At 44.1% G+C, this 25780-nt stretch overlaps 1 protein-coding gene across 1 annotated transcript in view; it reads left to right on the top strand.

Moving 5' to 3' along the window:
- The first annotated feature begins 240 nt into the window (after nt 1–240).
- Nucleotides 241–25780, top strand: part of LOC137641696 (uncharacterized) — a 76255-nt gene continuing 50715 nt past the window's right edge. The window contains exons 1-6 of the mRNA XM_068374503.1: nt 241–585; nt 17518–17653; nt 19936–20039; nt 24386–24500; nt 24731–24810; nt 25666–25721. Of these exons, the coding sequence (XP_068230604.1) occupies nt 17564–17653; nt 19936–20039; nt 24386–24500; nt 24731–24810; nt 25666–25721 (445 nt within the window). The 5' untranslated portion in view covers nt 241–585; nt 17518–17563. The remainder of the gene's footprint in view (nt 586–17517; nt 17654–19935; nt 20040–24385; nt 24501–24730; nt 24811–25665; nt 25722–25780) is intronic.

Raw genomic sequence — 25780 nt, 5'->3', positions numbered from 1 at the left:
ACAATTTTAGTTTAGGGGATTTATTATACCATTTTTTAGAGTATGTCGAAAAATTTTAGTTTAAGGTGTGTATCATATAATTTTTTAGAGTATTTCGAGCAATTTTAGTTAAGGAGGATTTATTATACCATTTTTTAGAGTATTTAGAACAATTTCAGATTAGGAGATTTATCCTATTTAAATCCGGCGCCCAACGACCTTCTTCTTGTTGCGATCAGCTGTTCCCAATGTCCGAATAAACGTGGGCTTGTTTTCAATATCCCTCCTCCTGTAACCACCCGCGTTGCCTAAATTAATCCCCTATAAAGTCATGCCTTTTCACCCATTTAGGCAGAATATATAAAATAAGTATTTCTTCTGCCTCTCGTGTTTATATGGGGGTTAAAATCAGGAAAATAAAACAGGAACAGGACTTTGAAAATCAAGTTTTGCCTGACTTTCCGGACTGTGGCGAGAAACGAGAACCAGATACTTCGAGGAGGGTTGAAAGTTGAAAGTTGAAAGTGCGATTGTGCTCCACTAATTCATACACATGGAGCAGTTAAAGGTGTATTCTTGGTCTTCCATTAATTAGGTAGATGATAGGTAAGTCATTTCACGCTGTCTCATGAGATAAATCTTTTGATTTGATAAAGTTACACCGGTATACATCAAGCCTCAACAAGAACTGGTCAAGAACTTGCCTAGATTTTAATGTTCTGGATGAAAGGAAACATATTATTTTGAAGGCATTCATTTCCATGAAGTCCTGAATAATATTATACAACTTTAATGTTTTTAAATTAAGTTTAATTAGGATAATAATCGATCTTTGTACTGTCTAATGACCACGACGTACAAGAACTGGTCAAGAACTTGCCTAGATTTTAATGTTCTGGATAAAGAAAACATATTATTTTGAAGGCATTCATTTCCATGAAGTCCTGAATGATATTATACAGCTTTTATGCTTTTCAATTAAGTTTAATTTTCATGCTGTCTCATTAGATAAATCTTTTGATTGGTGAGTTACACCGGTATGCATCAAGCCTGAACAAGAACTTGCCTAGATTTTAATGTTTTGGATAAAAGAAAACATATTATTTTGAAGGCATTCATTTCCATGTAGTCCTGAATAATATTATATAGCCTTTATGCTTTTAAATTAAGTATAATTAGTATAATAATCGATCTGCTTACTGTAATATTACGACGTATACTAGACAATTACCCGGCACTTGTTTTCCCATGTACAGTATATGCTATAATAGTATTACCATTTTAGATTACAGAATAACAATTATTTTGTATATTGGGAATAAATGGAAGTGATTAATCCTTTCAATAATGAAAGAAAAGAGCCATGTGGGTATTTGCATTCACTCGTGAAAATGCTTTGTTTATCTGGCTTGGGCTTTGACAAAGCAAGTCTTTTTTTTAAGCTTTTACAAATCAAGTCTAATATCTGCTTTTGCTTTAAGCAGTAGTTGGAATTAACCTTATTTTTTATATATTTATTTTATAGGTTACATCCTAAGTTACAGTGAAATTACTTTGTAAATTATTTTGGAATGGTTAGGCCAGTTTGTGAATCTTTACCCGTGCACCGCCAAATTGAACAATCTCATTCCCTGGGGGTTTTTGTGTGTGTGTGTGTGTCTGTGTGTAGTTGTTTGGGACATGCTTATATAAATTTCCGGGGTATATGTATATGTATATATATATATATATATATATATATATATATATATATATATATATATATATATATATATATATATATATATATATGTTAGCGGTCACCTGAGTCTTTGTATATCAGCGGCCAGTCCCTCCAGCGAGCATGAAATACGGGCACCAACTAACCTAAACTTTCCCCCCTCCCCACTAACCTAACCTACAAGCTGTGTCCGTACCTACTTACTTCATTGGGGGTGCTATTGACCCCCTTTACACTGCTGCATTCTTAGTCAGCCGTCGTCATACATACAGGTGGCCGCTATCATACGTTCACCCCCGGCCACCTTTATGTATGTTGACTAATTGAGAATAAGGTAGTGTAAGGGGAGTCATGATGGAGCACTAAGCCCCCCCCCCCCCCCATTAGTTAACTAGGTAAGGACACAGCTTTTAGGTCGTTAGGTGTGGCAGATTAGGTTAGTTGGTGTCCATTTTCTATGCATGCGGGAGGAACTGGCCGTTGATATACAAAAGCTCCAAATTTTCTTTTTAATTGTCAAATCAATTTTCTTAATGGAGAAAATTTTATTTTTTTGGTCCGTAATATTTGTAGCATGTTTTACGATTTATGAGATGTTCTGAGTGGAGACAACTTTGTGTGGTGAAAGGGTTTGTGTATCGCCATGATTAGCAAAGCTGTACTAGTTACGGGGACCCATATCAGGTTAGTTTACTTTGAGCGATCAGACAAACGTCTTCCACCATCACCAATCTGTATTGACCAACGTGCTAATGAAAACTGGCCAAACCCCAGACATGAAAAAAGTCATGTCCGAGGCCTTTGTCCTGCAGTGGACTAGAAACGGCTGTATTTGTTGTGTGATTAGTTATAGACTCTAATGTGAAGACGCAAAATCTGTGTACCTCTTTTGAAATGACAGGTGTTTGACCATAACTGGTTTTTATAGGCCTACATGCTTTTATTGGGATTAAGTCGAATCATCGAATATATGTGTATGTTCTTTTTAATAGGAAGGGTCTATGTATTTATTTTTCAAGATAATTTCTATTAGAATACTTTTTATAGTAAACTCACTTGAAGTTGAACTGTCGGATATGTTATATTTCGTGTAGGATCGTTCTTTATTTGAATGGTGATATTTCAAGGTCTCCTGTACTTGTATTGTAGATCGTAAGTTACTGTTTTGGTATATATTGCTGTAATTTCTGGATGAATCGACTGCTTACTGTAATTTCAATATGAATCGACTGCCAATTGTAATATTGACGAATCATCAATCTTTGTGTGTACAGTAGTGTTGTTGTTATTATTATTATTATTACTAGTTGTATTTGCTATATTTTTATTAACTTATGTGGTATGTAGGAATACTGTAGTTTACTACAGTGGTCATATTAGAAATAGTTTTGATTTAAGAGTGTAGCTGTAGAGTAATTGTAATATCAAAAGGTCGTCAACTTACAAACCTAATTAGTTCCAAAAAGTTGTTTGTACGTCAAATTCTGATAAGTGTTGTACTAGGGTAGGCCTTACCTCGCTTCCTTGTATGATGACGACTGACTAAGAAAACGGTAGTGTAAATGGGGTGGCATAGGAGCGTTAACCCCCCCCCCCCACACACACACACACACACACACACACACCCCCACCCCGACTGCAAAAGTCAACAAATACAGAAGTACAGTCTCATGAATTAAATGTTAGGTTATTACAAATGTCGTTTTGCTTACTTAACCCTTTTACCCCCAAAGGACGTACTGGTAAGTTTCACAAAAGCCATCCCTTTACCCCCATGGACGTACCGGTACGTCCTTGCAAAAAAATGCTATAAAAATTTTTTTTCATATTTTTGATAATTTTTTGAGAAAATTCAGGCATTTTCCAAGAGAATGAGACCAACCTGACCTCTCTATGACAAAAATTAAGGCTGTTAGAGCAATTTAAAAAAAATATACTGCAAAATGTGCTGGGAAAAAAATAACCCCCTGGGGGTTAAGGGTTGGAAATTTCCAAATAGCCTGGGGGTAAAAAAGGGTTAATGAATTATATACCATAAAATTGTTTTATTACAGTATTTCCTTCTATTACAATAATGCATACGAACTTTTGATATAATATCTGAGATTTAAGATATCGGTTAAATTTGTGTGTAAGGAGGTACCTTACAAACACTCGACTTACAAACATTTTGAGTTGCAATCACAAATCCAACCAAAAATAACAAAGATAGGATAAAGAAATAGTTTATTACAATCTTGCATCATTTAATACAGTAAGTTAAACAACATTTGTAATAACCTGATATCTATATCATATGAAACCTGATTATTTTTTTACTTTTGTAGCTGGAAATCATAGGCATGGAATTCAGGTTATGTCTACCCTAGGCCAAAAGTTATCAAAATTGGACTTTTAAACAATTAGACCTATAAACAGCTTCTTGGAACCAAGTAAGTTTGTAAATTGAAGACCTGTAGTGTGTCAGGTATCGAGTTGCCGCTCGGAAAGAAACGGAGGTGATTCCTCGGTCTGACACAAATTAAAAAGAGGAGCCGAGTAGTACTTGTCATAAGACATGTAAGTACTTGCGATTATCCTCTAACAAGTACTGTACTTGGTTTTTCTTGGAATTTAGCCTCGAGATGTTCTTTGTTTAGTAAGATATTCTTGTTAGGATGTTAGCTTGAGAACATAGGGAAAATACATGATATAAATATTTTGATTGTTTTTACTGTAAGATTATAGGTAAAGTAGCCTCGTTTACCCATAATCATACTGTTCTAAGTAACGTTTGATTCTTATGATTAGGATAATGGTTAATTAAAGAATAAACCTTATGAGTACTTTTCATATTTAATTTCTTTTTATGTCTATTCATTTAGTGCTATGTTTACCCCCACAAATATATGCTATTATTTTTTGTCCCCATCTCACGTTAACACCTCAGTTTGTTCTTACACAAATACAAATCCTTTATCCTTCAAAAGAAGTATGATTTCTGCGACGCTGGGAAAACTCGCCTGGTAGAATTATGAGGTGCTGGTTGTTACCGACACGCAGAGGTGAACCCCCATCCGACTGCTGGCTCACCAGGTAGCCACTTTGATTTCAGCTCCTACTCATATCACGGACTGACGGAAGCTCGTGCCCAAATCATGAATCCTTGATACATGCCTTTCTCAATAGGAGGGCTGAAGAGAGAGATGAAGGATGATAGAACATAGCCAAAAAGCATGCATGATCCTGGCACTAAGGATCCCCCTCCCTCCCTCCCCCCACATACCCTAGATTTAAACCATCTATGTAAAGCTAAGAGCATAGGATTTGTCCGAGGGAGCTGGGTCAATTTCTAGGATGAAGAATGATAACTGGAGAGAAGGGAACCCTCCTAATACCACCCTGGTTTGGTTTGGGTCGGGAAAGAAGTTCTGTTAGATGACATCCTTCTTCAGAACATTATGTTGTCTCCAACCAGACAAGAGGATTCTATTGACACTGGCCTCCTCGGCACCAGATTTAGGACCCACATCAACTGATGCCGAAGATCTGAAGTCTGAATCCAGTTTTTTGATGCAATAGACCTATCCCTGATAAAACAAGTCATTGGACTGGGAGATCCAATCAAGGCCCAAAGAACAGGAGAAATTTGTCGATCGAAAGACTCCTGGGCACTCCATAGAGTACCATACCTACTCTGAAGCTACCTAGGTCCGAGTTGGCCAAGGAAACAATTGGGACTACAGAATATCATGTCTCGGGTCACAGAAATTCCTCAAAGGCGAGCCATCCTCTAAGATCTTGCCTTCCCAGTCCTTAAACAGAGGCACTTTTATGCAGCTGAAGAGGCCAACACCTTACCAATACTAGTGGAGTCATCCCTCATAACTTAAACGCCTGGGATTTCGGGAGAGACTGGCTTTTCAATCTAAAATCTTTTTGGCCGCAGAGTTGGCAAATATGGAGGCTTCAGCCATGCCTACACTTCAGGCAACACCCTGGCTAGGCTATTGGCTGGCTATGATAGCCTACTTTGCCACTACTCTGGATCTGTCGGACCCTGAGAAGGAGAAACTGTCGACTGACCTGGTGTTTTCTGGGGCAAAGGTCGTCATGTTTCTAGCACACCAATTGGCTAACCAATGGACAAACTGTCCTTAAATGGAAGGATGCTTTAGCCTCCAGGTTTGCTAATGAGATGGTTTATAGGCAGTAAATGCCCCTATTAGTCAAAGTGCTGCCCTCTTCCCAACTGAAGATGGGATGGAATGGTCTGGAAGTGGAAAAAGTCCAGCCTGGCCTCTTTCTTGCATGGAGCCGTTTCCTTCAAGAAGACGATAACAACAACAATCATTAAGGCGATGACAACTGGTTTGAAATTTGTCTCGACAAGGCAGACTTGGGAGGATAGCTCACCTGTTTCTTTATCATCAGCATCTTCCAGCCTGACTATGGCAAAAACTTTTGTGTAATTTGTTCTTGAAAAACTGGTCCCTCACTCAACTACTCTTATGCTATGTCTAGTGGTGCTTCATGAAACAGTGATCCAATTATAGTGGATCAGGATGTAAGATTAGACCTCCACTGGTGACTAGATGGAAGAAGGTTCTGAAAGATCCCAATTAAAAAACCTTTCCCTAGGACTGCTACTGTTGGAGAGCCCATTTGTTGAATCGGGTAGTGGTAGGCCACGGGTTCCAGGTAGAGATACTGCAATGGATGGAAGACAACTCTGTCTCCCTGTCAGCCCGATTTATTCTAGGAAAAAAGAACATTCTCACGGATAAATTTAGCAGAAAGACAGATAGTTGACTCCTAATGGCCTTTACTTCCTTGGATAGCCATCAAATTCCTTTGTGGGGTTTGCCAATAATAGACCTGTTTGTGACGTCTCGACCAGAAACTTCCCGTGTAATGCACACCAGTACCAGATCTCCAGGCATCCCTACAAGTTGCCTTCCAACATCTGTGGAACAGACTAGATGTCTATGCGTTCCACCCTTTCTCTGTGATGAGGAGACTCCTCAAGAAGGTCCTGAGGCATTGCAAGACCTTTTGATGACCCTATTAGCTCTAATGCAGCAAGGAGAAGGGTATCCAGACCTGCTCACAGAGGTACCAAAGGAGTTTCCTCCCCTACACGACCTGCTCTAGGAGCCACACGCAGAGATATACCACAGGCCAGTCGCTTTCCTACAACTTCATGCCTAAAGGTTATCCAGCATCGCCTCTCACAAAGAGTTTTTACATGAAGTGGTGAAATGTATTTCTGGATACCTTCATAAGTGGATTATCTTCTGTTGTTGGTGTCGCTCCTCTAGATGCCACTATCCCCGTGATAGCAGAGTTCCTTCTGTACCTCGGGGATGAAAATCTGTTTAGTCTCAGCAGTGAAAGGCTATTCCTAACCCTTGAGCCTTGTCTTTGGACTGAAAGCAGTTAACATTTCCTCATCAATGGAATTGTCTCTCATACGGAGTTTCGAGCTTACATGCCCCCATTTGGAAGTTAGACCATCTCCTTGAAACGTAGTACGAGTACTACGCTCCTAAAAGAAGCTCCTTACAAACCGATATGTTAAGCCTTCAATCACATCTTGACATTTAAGACAGTTTTCTTTCTTGTTCTTGCCCCGCCTAAGAGGGTCAGCGAGTTGCATGGTCTTTCCTACGTTATTTACCCTTCAGGGGGATGGAGGCAAATAACACTCTGCTTCGTCCCGGATTTTGTAGATAAGACTCAGAATCCGGCTGTATCAGACTCGAGGTTTAGGCTCTTCCAGATATCGGGTCTCTGTGACATAACCAATGACCCTAATCAGCTGTTACTGTGTCCTGTGAGGGCCAAACGTTTGCTTGTAAATACATCCAGGATCAAGAGGAGAGTCACCAAATATACAATTTCTGCTTGGATTCGACTGGTCATCAACCGTGCACTGAATCAAGACTCACCTCGTCGTGATCGTAGAACCCAGAACTCACGGTGTTAGGGTTGTAAGCATGTCTCTAGCGTTCAAGAGATCTTCTCTTTGGCATAGGTCCTACAAGCAGGTGTCTGGCATTGTCAGACCACCTTTACCACCCATTACCTGCAATATTTAACCCACAGGAACCTAGATATATTCTCTCTGGGTCCTGCGGTGGCCACTCAACAAGTGGTACAAGATATCTCGGCTCCTTCACAGGACAAGTAACAGTCAGTGGAGGGCAGGCATTACCTGGTGTTAGTCTGGGATGAATGAATAAAATGACTGGCAATTTTCATCCTTCATTTTCCCCTCTCTTGGGGCACAGCATCTGGAAGACTTGGCGAGCTGGCCTACCTTAGACTTGCAGATAATAACCATTTCCCTTGTATGGTCTAAAATATGTTATACAGTATACTGTATTTTATAATGTCCTTGTCCTCCGTGCAAAGGGGAGGCATGCAATGTCTAGGTTTAAGTTTGAAGATGTGTACATTTTATTCTTACCTGGTCAAGTCATGGTGCTTAGTTACCATTCACTCATCAAAACTGTTCAGGCCATCAACTCTCCTGCTTATTTGAGAGTTCACGAGGTATCAAGGTACTTTTCTTACTCTCAACAAACTTAGAGCTGTATCCCAGGTCAAGTTCACAGTCAAAGTGGGTTGAGGACTTCCTCCCACCTAAGGGCGAGTCTCCATAGTAAAGAGCGAATGGTTTGTATTTGTGTAGAAACAAATGATAAATTTGGAAGTGATTTTTATTTTTCCTTATTATACAAACCTGAGTTCTTTACTCGTACTTGTTCCGCCATCGCCTATCCCCTTATAGATGCTTGCCAAAAATCAAAAGTGATATGATACACTATGAGAGTGTAAGCGCGATAGCTGGTCTACACCCGCTACCCCGCCCCCCTTACTAACGGAGGATTGTTGACACCTCGCGTTAAAAGTTTTGTCGTCTCCGTATTGTTTACACTCGGTTGACACACAAGTTTCTGCTGAAGAGCCAACACCTACCATATTGCGACGACCGTTTAGTACCTTTAACAGTGAGGCATTTGTTGACCGAATGCCCCAATTATAACAACTTGAGAAATAGATATCTGTTTGAGGTTCGAGGGGAGGATGGCAGGTTCATCCTTGCCAAGATTCTTGGACTTGATGTGTCCAACTATGCGAGCAGAATTTTTAGTTGTTCCGTAACCGAAATACAAACCACGCTATTTACAAAGGGTTTACTTTTAGCGCAGCTGAAATTACGAGCCAATAGTTTTTAACGAGGGTTAATTACCCCCGCGCTAGTTAGCGGGGGGTGGGGAAGGGTAGCTTGCTACACCTCCCCCCTCCACACACCGGTGACTTGCTTCACTTCACTTTTGGCTCGGCGGTGATCAGACGTGTCTGCTCATCGCCTTCGTGACAGCCTTTAATTTTCTGCTTTTTCTTTTCAGCGTGTGTTGGTTGGAAGTTGACCTCCAGTTATTTTCTTTACTATGCGTACATGCCCTGGAGTTGCCGGCCGTCCTTGTGGGACTTTCATGTCGGACGTTAATACGGACCCACACACCCTCTGCCCTCAATGTCGGGGCCGTCGGTGTGACCAGGAGAACATGTGCCGTGAGTGCAGGGAGTGGTCTGCCTCCCAGTGGGAGAGGTTTGGCCGTCGGCGTAAGAAGAAGTCCAAGAGAGACCGTTCTCCTCCGGGGATAGCCTTAAAGGAGGAAGGTTCTCGGGACTTCTTCCGCCGCCCAAACCTCCTCCGAAGCTCCCCCTCGTCCGCCTCCTAAGGAGAGTCGTCCGAGTGGGAGCGCAGGCCCTTGTTCTGTTTCCCTACCTTCGGTGGGGGGAGAGGGCGTCGCCTCCCATAGCGAGGCGGTTCCCCCTCCTCCTCCGGGGGAGGTTATTGGTAATGCCTTATCCAGTGATAATCTTTTACAGATTTGGTCGTCCCTGGGGCTTAAGGGCTTGCCCTCCAGGGTCGCTCTTATTGACCTTGTCTCGTTGGGGGCCACTGTTAAGCAGTTGCCGGTGGTAGCAGAGGTAGACCCTCTGTCTATTGTCGACGTCGTGGTGACAGAGGCCTCCGACGTGGCTGGGCCTTCCGCCGCAGGTGCTGTTGCTGGTGATGGTGCTCAAGGCTCTCCTCCTCCTTCCGTACATCCTTCGAAGGGGGAAGTGAGTCCTTCGGTCTCGACTGCTGCTCAGCTTCCTTCTGAGGGAAGTGTTTTGACGGAGACTCCCCTTCGGAGGACCGATGGTCCCGACGATCTCCCCGAGGCCGCCTCCGCCATAAGGCTCACCGCCCTCTACGCCACAAGGGCCTCCCTTCCCCTTACAAGGGGACTAAGGGGCGCCTTTTTGGGTCTTCGTTCTCCGGGGGGGACTCTCCTCGTCAGCCTCAACCTACTGCTCCGCCCTCCTTGAACCTCTCTGCAGACCGCTCACCATCTCCTGCCTGATCTTCGCCTTCTGGAGAACTCGTCACCCGACGGGCAACGGTCCCTTCGGGGCTAAGGGATTCTTCCCTTGCGCGAGCAGTGCTAGCGCACAAGCGCTCTTCTGCTCGCCAGCACTCTCCTGCTCGCCAGCGCTCTCCTGCTTGTCGACGATCTCCTGCTCGTCGGCTCTCTCCTGATGTTCGCCCCCCTCGCCAGCGCTCTCCTGCTCGTCAGCTCTCTTCCGAGCGTCAGCGCTCATTTGAGGACCCTCGCCCTGCGGTCTCTGACCACCCTTTAGTTCCTGCTGAACTCCCTGCTCACCATCTGCCTGGTCCTGTGGCTACGCAACATCGTGCTGCGCGTGTGTCAGAAACACATGTTCGCCAACGCGCCAGCGATCTTCCCGTTCCTGCTCGTGAACGCGCCGCGCCACCTGTCCTCTCACAGGACACGTGTCGACCTTCTGCTCGCCAGCGATCACCAGCTCGCCAGCGATCACCTACGCGCCAGCGATTACCTCCTCGCCAGCGTTCACCTGCTTGCCAGCGCGCACAGGCGATCTTAGTATCGCCTATTCAACAGCGACAACTAGCGCGCCGACGTTCGCCAACGCTCCTGAAGGAACATGGTTCGCCAGCTTCTAGCTCGCCATCGCGCAATCGCCCGCCTGCACATGCTGCTCGCCATTGCACGATCGCCCTCCTGCGCATGCTGCTCGCCATCGCACGACCCTGCACGATCGCCCGCTTACGCATGCTGCTCCTCATCGCACAACCCTGAACGATCGCCCTCCTGCGGATGCTGATCACCATCGCACCCCATCACGCGATCATTCACCTGCGCATGCTGCTCGCCATCGCTTGCCCCTGCACGATCGCCCGCTTACGCATGCTGCTCCTCATCGCACAACCCTGAACGATCCCCCTCCTGCGGATACTGATCACCATCGCACCCTATCACGCGATCATTCACCTGCGCATGCTGCTCGCCATCGCTTACCATTACGCGGTCATTCACCTGCGCATGCTGCTCACCATCGCACACCAGTGCGTCGACATACCACATCGCGCCATCGCCAACTTGAGCGACTGCACTCGCCAGCTCGTCATCGATCGCCTGTGGATCTACATCGCCAGCGATCTTCCTCACCTACGCGGCAGCGCGATCCCTCGCCGTCGCGCCAACGCTTGCGTTCGTCGCCTCGGACACGTGTTCATTTACCTGCCCACCCTCGCGCCCGCGCGATCGCTCGCCTGCGCGACCACTCGCCCGCGCGACCGCTCGCCTGTGCGCCCGCGCGATCATCCACCTGTGCGCCCGCGCGACCATTCGCCTTCGCTCGACCATTCGCCCTCGCGCGACCATCGTTCGCGGCGAATTCCACAGCCGGTGGTAGCAGCAGGGACGCGTGCTCCTAGACGGCACTCGGGATCACCTCCATTCAAGCACAGGTTGGTAGTGCAGGACGAAGACAGGTCAGTACAGCATTCTTCCCCACCTTCTTTTCAGGCAGGTACCGTCGTGTCCACTCCAAAGGATCGCCCGATCCCTTTCTCTTTAGCGAGGATTTCGGACTCTGTGTCCTTGGAGCAGCAGACTTGGTTTGGTCCACTGGCACGGGCGTTAGTGAGGGTTATGAAACCAGCACTCGCCGGCCAGGGTAACAAACCAGCGGCTGTCTCTCCTACGCTTAAGAGAAAGAGAGGAGTGGACTTCGTGGTGACTTCCCCCAGGGCGAAGTTGGTTCCCAAGAGGTCGGTCTCGAAGGTCCCTTCTCCTGCACGAGTACTCTCTCCTTCTCCCGTGGACGAGGCCTTTCCGTCCTCAGGTGAGTCCAGTGGGGCGGTAGTCTTCCCCTCGGCACCAGGGGGGGAGACTTCGCTTCAGGCAGGAGAATCGTCTCGTGAGGAAGGGGCCCCTCGAACCTCGTTGTTGGGATCCTGTATCCCTCCCAGGAGGGAACCCAAGGATTCCAAGACCGTCCCTAAGTCCTCTGCAAGGATTCGTCAGGAACCCACGACTACCCAGGGGAATGTCCACGTATCACCCCAGGAAGAGATTCCTGGGGCAGGAGACTTAGCTTCCAGCCCTTCTGGCAGGTCCTAAGCCTGATAAGGACACTTAACAGACTTACGGATCCAGTCATCGCCCCCCGTGAAGGCAAAGACACGATTCTGAATGAAGTGTTTGACGTTCGGAAGGCCCCTAAGACCAGTGCAGCTCTGCCCTGGTCTCGGGGGCTGAAGAGTGCCAGAGCTAGGGCCAACGCTCAGCTCGCACTTCTTGCCTCCTCCAGTCGTTCCACTGCCGGGAACAAGCTCATCCCTCCTACTCGCCTTCAGCAGAGTAGGTATTTCGAGATCCTGGATGAGCACAACCTCGCTCTTCCTCTCCATCACTCTGTGGAGGAGCTGGCGAAGGGAGTTCCCCTGGAGAAACTCTCTGCCCGGCAGGTGTCGTTCTCGGCGGCAGAGATCCTTAACCACGAGAAGGTCGCTAAGTGTGCCATGCAGGCCACTTCGTGGCTGGACTTCTGGCTAGGATCTCTGGGCATCCTATTGCGATCGGAGGACTTGTCCAAGGAGACCAATAGGAAGGCCCTAGAGACCTTTTTGGCGCACCAGGTTACCACCCTGTGGGCCAACTCGGTGTTGAAGCGTCGCGATGCTGTGTCCGAGAGATTCCATCCGAAGGTCCCCGCCGTAGATGTGTGTAGGCTCCGACATGCTTCCCTTCTGGGGGAGAGCCTGTTTGAGCCTCAAGACTTGGAGCGAACGGCTGAGAGGTGGAGGAAATCCAGCACGGACTCCCTCCACAGGGCCCTTACAACTCGGCCCTATAAGCCTCCAGCCCCCCCACAACAGCAGCAACAGCCTCGTAAGGCTCCCAAACAGGCACCGGCAGCTAAGAAAGTGGTGTCTAAGCCCCAGCCCTTTCCAGCCAAGGTCAAGAGGGGCGGTAAGTCCTCCAGGGGAGGCAAGACTCCTAGGGGTGGCGGCCGCGGCCGCAAGCCCTAGGGGTGGCAGTCCCCCTGCGTGTTCACCTGTGGGGGGATGCCTTCAGCGTTGCGTCTGCAAGTGGCAGCAACACGGGGCCGATGCTTGGACGGTCTCAGTGATCGGCCAAGGTTATCGCGTCCCGTTCACGTCATCTCAACCTCCCCTGACAGCGAATCCAGTGTCGTTGAGCTCCTATGCCATGGGATCGGCAAAGGGGCTAGCCCTTCAGGCCGAAGTCGAGACCATGTTCGAGAAGGGTGCTCTCCAGGAGGTCGTGGACGGCTCCCCAGGCTTCTTCAGTCGACTCTTTCTTGTAAAGAAGGCTACTGGAGGCTGAAGACTCGTCATCGATCTCTCAGCTCTGAACAGGTTTGTCAAACAAACCCGGTTCAGCATGGAGACAGCAGACACGGTCAGACTTGCGGTGAGACCACAAGACTTCATGTGTACACTGGATCTAAAGGACGCGTACTTCCAGATCCCAATCCATCCGTCTTCCAGGAAGTACCTGAGATTCTGCCTAGACAACAAGATCTACCAGTTCAAGGTGCTGTGTTTTGGTCTCTCCACAGCTCCTCAGGTGTTCACCAGAGTGTTCACCCTGATTTCATCTTGGGCGCACAGGAACGGCATTCGTCTCCTTCGTTACCTAGACGATTGGCTGATCCTAGCAGACTCGGAGTCGACCCTTCTTCGGCACCGAGACAGGCTTCTGGATCTTTGCCAGGATCTGGGGATCGTGGTAAACCTCGAGAAGTCCTCTCTGCAGCCGTCCCAACGACTGGTTTATCTAGGCATGCTAATAGACACCAATCTCCACAAAGCCTTTCCATCAGACGACCGGATAGCAAGGCTGAGGAGGGTGGCGGAACCTTTCCTCAGGCGAAAAGAACTCCCCGCCCAATCGTGGTTGCGTCTCTTAGGCCACCTATCCTCCCTGGCCCGTCTGGTTCCAAACAGCCGCCTCAGGTTGAGATCCCTTCAATGGCGGCTCAAGTCCCGGTGGAATCAAGGATCCAATTCCCCGGACATTCTGATCCCAATGGGGTCTCTGGAACAGACGGACTTGCGGTGGTGGCTGGCCGACGAGAACCTGCGGAAGGGAGTGAGTCTTCTCGTCCTCCCCCCGGAATTGACTGTTTTCGGACGCGTAAAAAGAAGGGTGGGGGGCGCACGTTCTGAACCAGAGGGCCTCAGGCCTTTGGTCAGAATCAGAAAAGTGCCTAACATCAACCTGCTAGAATTGAAGGCCGTCTTTCTGGCTCTTCGGCAGTTCCAACGGTTCCTGGCGGGTCACTCCGTGGTGGTGATGAGCGACAACACCACGGTAGTGGCTTATATCAACAAGCAGGGAGGCACTTTTTCACAACAGCTATCCCATCTTGCAGTAGAGACTCTGAGGTGGACCGAAACCCACTCGATAACACTATCAGCTCGCTTCATTCCTGGCAAGAGGAATGTGCTCGCCGACAGTCTGAGCAGGGCTTCGCAGATAGTGAGTACCGAGTGGTCTTTGGATCCTCAGATAGCCAACAAAGTCCTGACTTTGTGGGGTTCCCCGACGGTGGACTTGTTCGCGACAGCCTTGAACTTCAAGCTGCCCCTGTACTGCTCACCAGTCCCGGACCCCAAGGCACTCTGGCAAGATGCTTTCCAGCAACGGTGGGACAACATCGACGTGTACGCCTTCCCACCATTCTGTCTGATGAGAAGGGTGCTCAACAGGACCAGACTATCGGTCAACTGTTCCATGACTCTAGTAGCTCCGCTATGGCATCACGCGGAATGGTTTCCGGACCTTCTGCAACTCCTGACGGAACTCCCAAGGGAGCTTCCTCCACGACACGAGCTTCTCAGACAACCCCACTCCGGTGTCCCTCACAGGGCCGTAGCCTCGCTTCGGCTTCACGCCTGGAGACTATCCAGCGTCTCCTCGCGGAGAGAGGCTTTTCGCAACAGGTTGCGGAGAGAATGTCTCAGCACCTGCGAAGGTCCTCTGAGGGAGTCTACCAAGCGAAGTGGAGAGTCTTTTGTGGTTGGTGTCGTGGAAGGGGTATCTCTCCACTCGATGCCAGTATTCCAGCAATAGCGGACTTCCTCGTGTATCTGCGAGAAGAAATGCGCCTTTCTGTCTCGGCAGTGAAAGGCTATCGCTCAGCCTTAAGCTTGGCCTTCAGATTGAAGGGCGTGGATATTTCTTCATCGCTAGAACTCTCTTTACTCATACGTAGCTATGAGCTTACCTGCCCCCAGTCGGAAGTGAGACCCCCTCCTTGGAACGTGGTTCGAGTCCTCAGGTCTCTCAAGAGACCTCCCTTCGAGCCATTACGCCAGGCCTCCGATCGCCACCTGTCTTGGAAGACGGCTTTCCTACTCGCCTTGGCCTCGGCCAAGCGAGTTAGTGAACTTCATGGTCTCTCGTACAACATCGCTCATTCAAGGGGATGGGGGGAGGTAACGTTCAGGTTCGTCCCTGAGTTTGTGGCCAAGACTCAGAATCCTGGAGTGTCGGATCCTCGGTTCGACTCTTTCAGGATCGCGAGTCTCCGTTCTGTAACAAACGACCCAGACCAGCTGCTACTATGCCCAGTGAGGTGTCTGAGGTACTACTTGAAGAGAACGGCTGCAGTCCGTCCTCATGCTTGGATTCGAAGGGTTATCCACCATGCCCTGAATCCTGACCCTCCTCCGTCACGTCGCCCTCGGGCCCACGATGTCAGGGTTATTGCTACATCCCTGGCCTTCAAGAGAAACTTCTCTGTGACGCAGGTACTTCAAGCTGGGGTCTGGAAGCGTCAAACGACCTTCACAGCCCACTACCTGCAAGACGTGACCCACAGGAGCCTCGATACGTTCTCTATCGGCCCTGTGGTGGCTGCACAACAGCTGGTCTAACCTCAGGCTCCTTTTTGGACAAGTAGCAGTAGGTTGAGGGCGTTGTTACCCGGTCTTAGTCTGCGTGAATGAAAGAGTATGTCTGACCCTTACTTCTTTCTTCATTCTCCCCTCTCTTGGGGAAGCAGCATCCTGGTCCTCACATAGCTGACTTCGACCTCTGCAGGTAACCCATGCTTCTTTGTGCTCCTAGTATTAAGCTTAATACTGTTGCGTCTCCCATACCCTGACGAGGTGGTATGGGGAACGTCCTATCCTAGAATTCCTATCTGAAGGTCTCAAGGTCAACTTCATAGGACGAGTCATACTCTCCTCCTCACACTGCTTATGTAGGCCACTCGTTCCTAGCGATGCTAGGAACCTGTGAGGTACTGGGGCTCCCTCTCTCTAGTGCTGCTCACTGAGGGATCGAGCCCCCGGGCAAGCCGAAGTCAGTAAGGCTGGGGACTTTCCACCCTTCCTAAGGGGTAAGTCACCCTTTGTAAATAGCGTGGTTTGTATTTCGGTTACGGAACAAATGACAAATTCGAAGATAATTTGTATTTTTCCTAACCATACAAACCTTAGCTATTTACACATATGTGCCCGCCATCCCTGACCCCCAAGTCAAGTCCTACCTCTAAGTGAAGTGAAGCAAGTCACCGGTGTGTGGAGGGGGGAGGGGTAGCAAGCTACCCTTCCCCACCCCCCGCTAACTAGCGCGGGGGTAATTAACCCTCGTTAAAAACTACTGGCTCGTCATTCAGCTGCGCTAAAAGTAAACCCTTTGTAAATAGCTAAGGTTTGTATGGTTAGGAAAAATACAAATTATCTTCGAATTTGTCATATTTATTTCAGAACCAGGTCTTCTGAAAACTATTTAACTTCGAAAATGACATTCAACTTTTATGGTTTTAATTGAATATTCTTTTTATCTTTCATATAAAATTAATGATATCGGCGTCAATGATCTTAGATGTCAGGATGCCTGAAAACTTTAAATCAATCAATCCATTAAAATTTTATAGTTAGTTCTATCTGTGCTGAAAACATGCATCCATAGTGAAGAGCTCAGGTTGTCTAGTTAGGAAAAATTCAAATTACAGTACTGTTCTTCCAAGTTTGTCATCGTTTTGAAATTTGTGGCAATAAACTTCCCATTGCAAATTATAGCAGATACAGAACGTCCTCAGCTTACAAACTTAATTGGTCCCAAGAAGCTGTTTGTAAGTACAATTTTGTTAAAATTTTGCCTAGGATAGGCCTAGCCTGACTTCCATGCCTATGATTTCCAGCTACAAAATTCAGCAAATAGGTTTCTTATGAAATAGATATCAAGTTATTACAAACGTTGTTTATCTTACTGTATTAAATGGTATAGTATTGTTTTCTTTATCTTATCCTTGTTATTTTCTCTCAGATTTGTATCTCTGAATATTTGTAAGTTAAGAACCTTCTGTACTCTTGTAATATTTTTAAGCCACTTTCAAAGTTTAATGATAGAATTAATTTTTCTTCTTATTTATTGCATTCATAAAATTGTGCTTTATAATCTTTTCAGAGTAATTTTGTGTTGAGCTTTGTTTGTTACCGCTTGCTACGTAAAGATGGAGAACTGGACGAAGCGACTGAGCGCCAGTTCCTTGTCAAAGAAAGAGCTGGGAACTTTGACGAGTGAAATTGGCAAACAAAAGAAGGTAAGATGTCTGCTTTGCACAACTTTTAGTGTCTTGATGTTACTTTAAAAGATCCTCGTGATTGATTTTTATACTCCATGAATTGATTTTTAGTGTGGAAAGTTGTAAAATTATTATAATATTGTAAAGTATTACAAATTTTATGTACATTTGATTTTAATATTATTATTAGTATTAATATCATGATTATTATTATAATTAATACTAACTTAATAATGCTGTTTACATTATGAATAATTATTACAATATATATATATATATATATATATATATATATATATATATATATATATATATATATATATATATATGTGTGAAGAAAGCTCTTTGTGATAGGAGGATAGATGTGAGAGAGGCAAGAGAGCGTGCTAGAAATAGGAATGAATGGCGAGCGATTGTGACGCAGTTCCGGTAGGCCCTGCTGCTTCCTCCGGTGCCTTAGATGACCGCGGAGGTAGCAGCAGTAGGGGACTCAGCAGTATGAAGCTTCATCTGTGGTGGAAATGTGGGAGGTTGGGCTGTGGCACCCTAGCAGTACCAGCTGAACTCGGCTGAGTCCCTGGTTAGGCTGGAGGAACGTAGAGAGTAGAGGTCCCCTTTTTGTTTTGTTTCTTGTTGTTGTCGGCTACCCCCCAAAATTGGGGGAAGTGCCTTTGGTATATGTATATGATATATATATATATATATATATATATATATATATATATATATATATACGTATATATATTTAGCAAAAGGTAAGGAGGTGTATGTTGCGTTTATGGATCTGGAGAAAGCATATGATAGAGTTGATAGGGAAGCAATGTGGAATGTGATGAGGTTATATGGGGTTGGTGGAAGGTTGTTGCAAGCAGTGAAAAGTTTCTACAAAGGTAGTAAAGCATGTGTTAGAATAGGAAATGAAGTGAGCGATTGGTTTCCGGTGAGAGTGGGGCTGAGACAGGGATGTGTGATGTCGCCGTGGTTGTTTAACTTGTATGTTGATGGAGTGGTGAGAGAGGTGAATGCTCGAGTGCTTGGACGAGGATTAAAACTGGTAGGCGAGAATGATCATGAATGGGAGGTAAATCAGTTGTTGTTTGCGGATGATACTGTACTGATAGCAGACACAGAAGAGAAGCTTGACCGACTAGTGACAGAATTTGGAAGGGTGCGTGAGAGAAGGAAGTTGAGAGTTAATGTGGGCAAGAGTAAGGTTATGAGATGTACGAGAAGGGAAGGTGGTGCAAGGTTGAATGTCATGTTGAATGGAGAGTTACTTGAGGAGGTGGATCAGTTTAAGTACTTGGGGTCTGTTGTTGCAGCAAATGGTGGAGTGGAAGCAGATGTACGTCAGAGAGTGAATGAAGGTTGCAAAGTGTTGGGGCCAGTTAAGGGGGAGTAGTAAAAAATAGAGGGTTGGGCATGAATGTAAAGAGAGTTCTATATGAGAAAGTGATTGTACCAACTGTGATGTATGGATCGGAGTTGTGGGGAATGAAAGTGATGGAGAGACAGAAATTGAATGTGTTTGAGATGAAGTGTCTGAGGAGTATGGCTGGTGTATCTCGAGTAGATAGGGTTAGGAACGAAGTGGTGAGGGTGAGAACGGGTGTAAGAAATGAGTTAGCGACTAGAGTGGATATGAATGTGTTGAGGTGGTTTGGCCATGTTGAGAGAATGGAAAATGCCTTTCTTCTAAAGAAGGTGATGAATGCAAGAGTTGATAGGAGAAGTACAAGAGGAAGGCCAAGGTTTGGGTGGATGGATGGAGTGAAGAAAGCTCTGGGTGATAGGAGGATAGATGTGAGAGAGGCAAGAGAGCGTGCTAGAAATAGGAATGAATGGCGAGCGATTGTGACGCAGTTCCGGTAGGCCCTGCTGCTTCCTCCGGTGCCTTAGATGACCGCGGAGGTAGCAGCAGTAGGGGACTCAGCAGTATGAAGCTTCATCTGTGGTGGAAATATGGGAGGTTGGGCTGTGGCACCCTAGCAGTACCAGCTGAACTCGGCTGAGTCCCTGGTTAGGCTGGAGGAACGTAGAGAGTAGAGGTCCCCTTTTTTGTTTCGTTTCTTGTTGATGTCGGCTACCCCCCAAAATTGGGGGAAGTGCCTTTGGTATATATATATATATATATATATAATGCCAGTAGATATTTAACATTACTGTAATGTTAACATTAATCATTATTATTAGTATTAATATCATGATTATTATTAAAATTTATACAAATATGATAATGCTGTTTACATTATGAATAATTTTATTTGCGAGTTCAAGTTACTTCATTCTTTTTATTATAGAAAGGAGAAATACCCTGGATCAAACTGGTGAAATTCCTCGTTAAGAAGCTGGCAAAAAGTGGCTCTCGGATACTGCTGCATAATATTTCTAAAGTGATCAGAAGGTTGGTATTGTATTTGTATGCAAATGTATTCTTTAAAGAAAACCTTTTTGATTAATTAACCCTTTTACCCCCAAAGGACGTACTGGTACGTTTAACAAAACACACCCCTTTACCCCCATGGACGTACCGGTACGTCCTTGCAAAAAAACTGCTATTTACAATTTTTTTTGCATATTTTTGATAATTTTTTTGAGAAACTTTCAGGCATTTTCAAAGAGATTGAGACCAACCTGACCTCTCTATGACAAAAATTAAGGCTGTTAGAGTAATTTAAAAAATATATACAGCAAAATGTGCTTGAAAAAAAATAACCCCTGGGGGTTAAGGGTTGGAAAGTTCCAAATAGCCTGGGGGTAAAATGGTTAAAATTCCATTAGATTTTCAAAATTACAATAATTGAGTTAAATTTAGGTTACGAAAGCCCTATTGGCATTCGGGAATACAAAAAGTAAAAATTGGAAAACTGTTTGGGAGATTTAATATTGTATACAGTATTAGCAAGGAAGAGTGGAAAATTTACACTATAGTTAGGCAGAGATGGTGCTATGGGTGTAATGTTGGCTATTTTCAAAGATAGGACACTTACGACTAGTAGCTTGAAATATATCCAGAAGCTACTTATGGCAGATAAGAATCAGTACAGTGATACCTCGGTACTCGACCATAATCCGTTCGAGATCCGTGTTCGACCTCCGATTTGTTCGAGTACCGAATTTTTTTTCCCCATAAGAAATAATGGTATATATTCTATTCCGTTCCCAAGCACTCGAACAGGCCCAAAATATTAATAAAACGTGTACCTAAACAACAATAATTATCTAAATGTGTATGAAATTGGTCAGAAAATCCTATAAAACAATTTTAAACCATTTACTGTACTAAAATAAAACAATTTTAAACCATTTTCTGTACTGTAGTGAACATACCTTTGAGCAGCGGTTCGATGGCATACAGGGATGGATGTGGAGAGGATGGAAGGGGGAGGTTACTGCTTGGAAGGAGAGTCCCCTTCCATGATGTGGCGGGGTAGTTCTCCTTCAGGAGTTATTTCTCTCTCCAATGAAAGGGTGGGCAGATCTATTTCAGGGGTTTCTTCTCTTCTTTGTCTCTTCTTTGGAGGAGAAACAGGCTTTGATGTAGCAGCTTTCTTTTCTTTTGTGAAAAACTGGTCTATTGTTAATTGTTTCTTCCTCCTCTGCAGTATTTTTCGAAAATGATACATGACACTATCATTAAACATATGCACTGCCCGGTTTGCTACTGCAATTTCTGGGTGGTATTTTTCAGCAAAAGCCTGCACATCTGCCCACTTGGAACAAATTTCATTGATGAGAGAACTTGGAACATCCTCCCTTACCTCATCCTCTTCTGAAGATTCCTGCTCCACAATCAGATCCTGCTGCTGTTGTTGTTGCAGGTGCAACAATTCCTCCACAGTCAACTCGGTAGAATGGCTTTCTACAAGCTCATCAATATCATCCTTGTCGACCTCAAGCCCCAAACTCCTGCCCATGACAACAATTTCCTCAACGACATCAGTGTCATCAGAAATTACAGGGGTAGCAGTGCTTGGACCCGCCTCTGGTTGGAAACCTTCAAACTCCCTCTCTGTGACACATGATGGCCACAGCTTACGCCAGGCAGAGTTCAATGTCCTATAGGTCACACCTCGCCAAGCTTGGTCAATCATGTTAACAGAGTTGAGGATGCTGAAGTGTTCCTTCCAGAATTCCTTTAGGGTCAACTTCGTGTCACTGGTCACTTCAAAACACTTTCTGAAAAGGGCCTTGGTATAGAGTTTTTTGAAGTTTGAAATGACCTGTTGGTCCATGGGCTGGAGTATGGGAGTAGTATTGGGGGGCAAGAATTTGATTTTGATAAAGCTGTATTCTTCTTTCAAGTCATCCTCGAGACCTGGAGGATGTGCAGGAGCATTGTCCATAACCAGAAGACATTTCATTGGCAAGCTCTTTTCAATGAGGTAAGCCTTAACCTGGGGGGCAAACACTTCGTTTATCCACTCAGTAAAGAATTGTCTTGTGACCCAAGATTTAGTGTTCGAGCGCCACATAACTGGTAGTGCACTTTTACAAATATTATTTCGTTTGAACACCCGGGGGTTGTCCGAGTGGTACACTAACAAGGGTTTGATCTTGCAATCGCCACTTGCATTTGCACACAGCAACAATGTTAGCCTATCTTTCATTGGCTTGTGACCTGGCATCTTCGTCTCGTCCTTGGTAATGTACGTATTGGCTGGCATTTTCTTCCAAAATAACCCAGTCTCATCACAATTAAAGACTTGTTGTGCGATCAAATTTTGTTCATTTATGTACCGATCGAATTCCCCCACGTATTTATCGGCTGCAATTTGATCCGAACTAGCTGCCTCCCCATGCCTAGTAACACGATGAATACCTGTTCTATTACGAAACTTTTCAAACCAACCCCTGCTCGCTTTAAATGTAAATGAATCACTTTCACTGGTACTCGGACTTTTCTTCACTAATTCTTCATAGATATGCAACGCTTTTTCACAAATGAACGCTTCACTAACACTTTCCCCGGCCAACTGTTTTTCTTTAATAAATATTAAAAGCAACTTTTCCATCTCCTCAATCACTTGTGGCCTTTGCTTAGTTACCGCCGTAACTCCCGTTGCAACATTCGCCTTCTTAATCATTTCTTTATGCTTTAAAAACGTAGAAATGGTCGACTTCGCCATTCCGTATTCTACCGCTAAATCGGACACTCGTACACCATTCTCATATTTCGCTATAATTTCCTTCTTCAACTCGATCGTTGTTCGCACTGTTTTCCTCTTCTCCTTCCCCTTAACACTCATTACTTTCTTGGGACTCATTATGAAAGCTAAAAAAGCAATTAAAAGCACTGAAAATCACTAAATCACAACGAATGCTGATCGCGCGTTGTCTGAGTGACGCTCTCGAGAGAACTGATGCTTCCCGAACAAGCGAGAGTGGCCGAGATGGCGCGATCATCACAAAGCCCATGCGGTCGTCACGTGTTCGGCTGGTCGAGTACCGAATTTTTGGTCGAGCACCGCAGCAAAAATTTCTCGAAAATTTTGGTCGAACTCCGAATTGTTCGAGTATAGAGTCGTTCGACTACCGAGGTATCACTGTATATGAAATTAACGACGTTACGTGATGATTGTTCTGGACATTTCTTTTTGGTACATGTTCATTGTACTGTATTGATCTGCGAGCAAAAGTTGCCCTCCGTATGCACATTTTTGGTGGGCAAGTACTGTGCGAATAAGACTATCCCAAAACGAGCAGAATTTCTATGGTGTAATGAAATGCTGTTTCTCTACTGTACCATCTGCAAGTCTCAAATTAATATGCTTTAAATGTTTGATATGAATTGAGACATGTCTCTATGAATAATATACAATACTGTACTACATGTAGTACTGTATTGCCTTTTTATGTGTGTATGTGCAATCAGTTTTTAAACTAGCCATGTCTTGAAAAAAATGGGCATTGGTCCTTGGTATCATCAATTTTTTTTTTTTTTTTTTTTCATTTTGTTTTAAGAGAAGGAGACAGAAGAAAGCCGTTAGGTATTTTGTAGAAGGGAAAATGGTCGGAAGCTTTGAAGAAGGAAAAATAACAATGATAGCGTTAGTGTAATTAGGATTTGAGGTTCAGAAAAACTTACCTGTATAACAAGGTATTACTGTATTTTATGTAATTTACCTAGCTTGAAAAATTACCTAGCTTGCAATATCATCGTTGTAATAATTGGTGGACGAGTAGGATCACTAACAGATTTAGATTACTGTAAGCACAAAAATATTTTTGCATTTGTTTCATGGAGCGTGATGTTAAATGAGGAAAAGTGTGAATTTATTGTAAAAATTAAGGACTACAAAGTAAAATTGGCAGTCTTTCTTCATCATTAGCCTACAGAAGTTGTGCTTCAAATTTCCCCACAAATAAGACCCATCCATCATCTCGTGTTCATCATTTACTCTTCGTTTCATCTCCTCATCATCATTAACTTCTATCTTCCATCTCATCACCAACTTCTTCATTATCTGTTTCATCAGGTCACAATCTATTGTTGTTCACCCTCATGGCTTTATACTCTCTCCCTGTATCACCATTTTTGTTTTGGAATGTTTGTTCATTTCGATTTCATTTAAGTTCAGTTCTTTCAAGGGACATCTTCCATCTGAATTCTTTCTTATTTCCCATCCAGTCCTGTGTAATGTGACAGAAATCTAACATATGACTGTTATCACCACTTCAGGACAAGAATTGCTTCGTTCTAATATAGCTATAAGGTAGTGTTTTTATTTATTTTATTTTGTCTTACAGTCAGATCCATCAGCCTCTGAAGCTTGAAAGGGAGTTACCCAAAAAAGAAGCATTACACTTACTGGAAGCGTACAGCAGTCTTATTACACACATTACTCATTCTCTTGAGGAGTCTGTAAGTATTTTCACAAAACAATAACGAGTTCTGCCAGTATTGTAAATATATTTATCATTGAAACATTTCATTATGTTTTTAGATACAAATATCATGTTAGAAGTGTTATTATTTTATAGTACTGTAAGCTCTTCGACAAGAAATGCTTCTTATGCTCAGGCTCTTCTTATCATAAACAATGTTAGCAAAATGTTTGTATGCAGCACAAGTATATGGTTAGTTTCTTTCAGGATTTGTCTGTACTTGAAATCGCTCGCCTGACCTCGGTCATTTTACCTGCTGTTATTGACATTAAAGTGTTGTCAGTGAGGTAAGGAAACCAACTTTTTTTGTGAACTGTTGCAACATAAGAGTTGTTGTTATTATTATTATTATTATTATTATTATTATTATTATTATTACTAGCTAAGCTACAACCCTAGTTGGAAAAGCAAAATGCTATAAGCCCAAGGGCTCCAACAATACTGGCTATGGAGTAACCCAAGATTGTGCCTTTGCCAGCTGTGGCATTCTTTTTCCAAAATGCCCGCCGTTCGACTTTACCCAGAGGGGATATAAGCTCTTGTTATTGTCTTTGTTAGATTTAAGTAACATGTAAAATTCCATTGTCTGATATAAAGAAAATTATATCCAAGTATTATGAGCAAGCTTTCTCAGGTAAAAAAAAAAAATTTATTTATGAATGGCTGCTCTTTCAAAACTTTTTTTTTTTAAAACGAGCCTATTATTAGAGAACTAGAGTCAATTGATATTCACATTCAATGGGTTTATGATCAATAAAGATTTTGTTATTGCTTACATACTTTACTCTAATTTAAAAAAAGGAATTGATAATTGTGGTAATTACAAAATCAGAAAATTGAATAAAATTGCAGATCTGACTGAAGCTCTCACGTTTTACCGTTTACTACCTAGGGAGCAGGACATATTATTAGTTTATCCATGTTTCAATTGAGTACAATAAATCTATCTACCATGGCACTTACCCCAAATTTGAGGGCTTTACCAACATAAAAAAAAATGAAGAAAATGCATACCAAGTTGGGTGCTTTTATGAAAAAAATAACAATTAGTTTGCTATGCTTAGGTATATTATGTTTTAAAAGATAAAAGTGTTTTGAGTGTAATTTTTCTTAGAAATGTTGATAAATTTTCTATTTTTCAGGAAGGAGAAAGCTGAAGTTGCCCAGACAATTTTTAACAAGATTACATTATTGTTAGGTAAGTTTTGTAAATCTTGAAAAATCATTATCAATGTATATTACTTTGATGGATCTTAC

This window comes from Palaemon carinicauda, chromosome 5, assembly GCF_036898095.1.
Source record: "Palaemon carinicauda isolate YSFRI2023 chromosome 5, ASM3689809v2, whole genome shotgun sequence".
NCBI lineage: Eukaryota > Metazoa > Arthropoda > Malacostraca > Decapoda > Palaemonidae > Palaemon > Palaemon carinicauda.
This window is presented reverse-complemented; position numbering and strand designations above follow the sequence as displayed.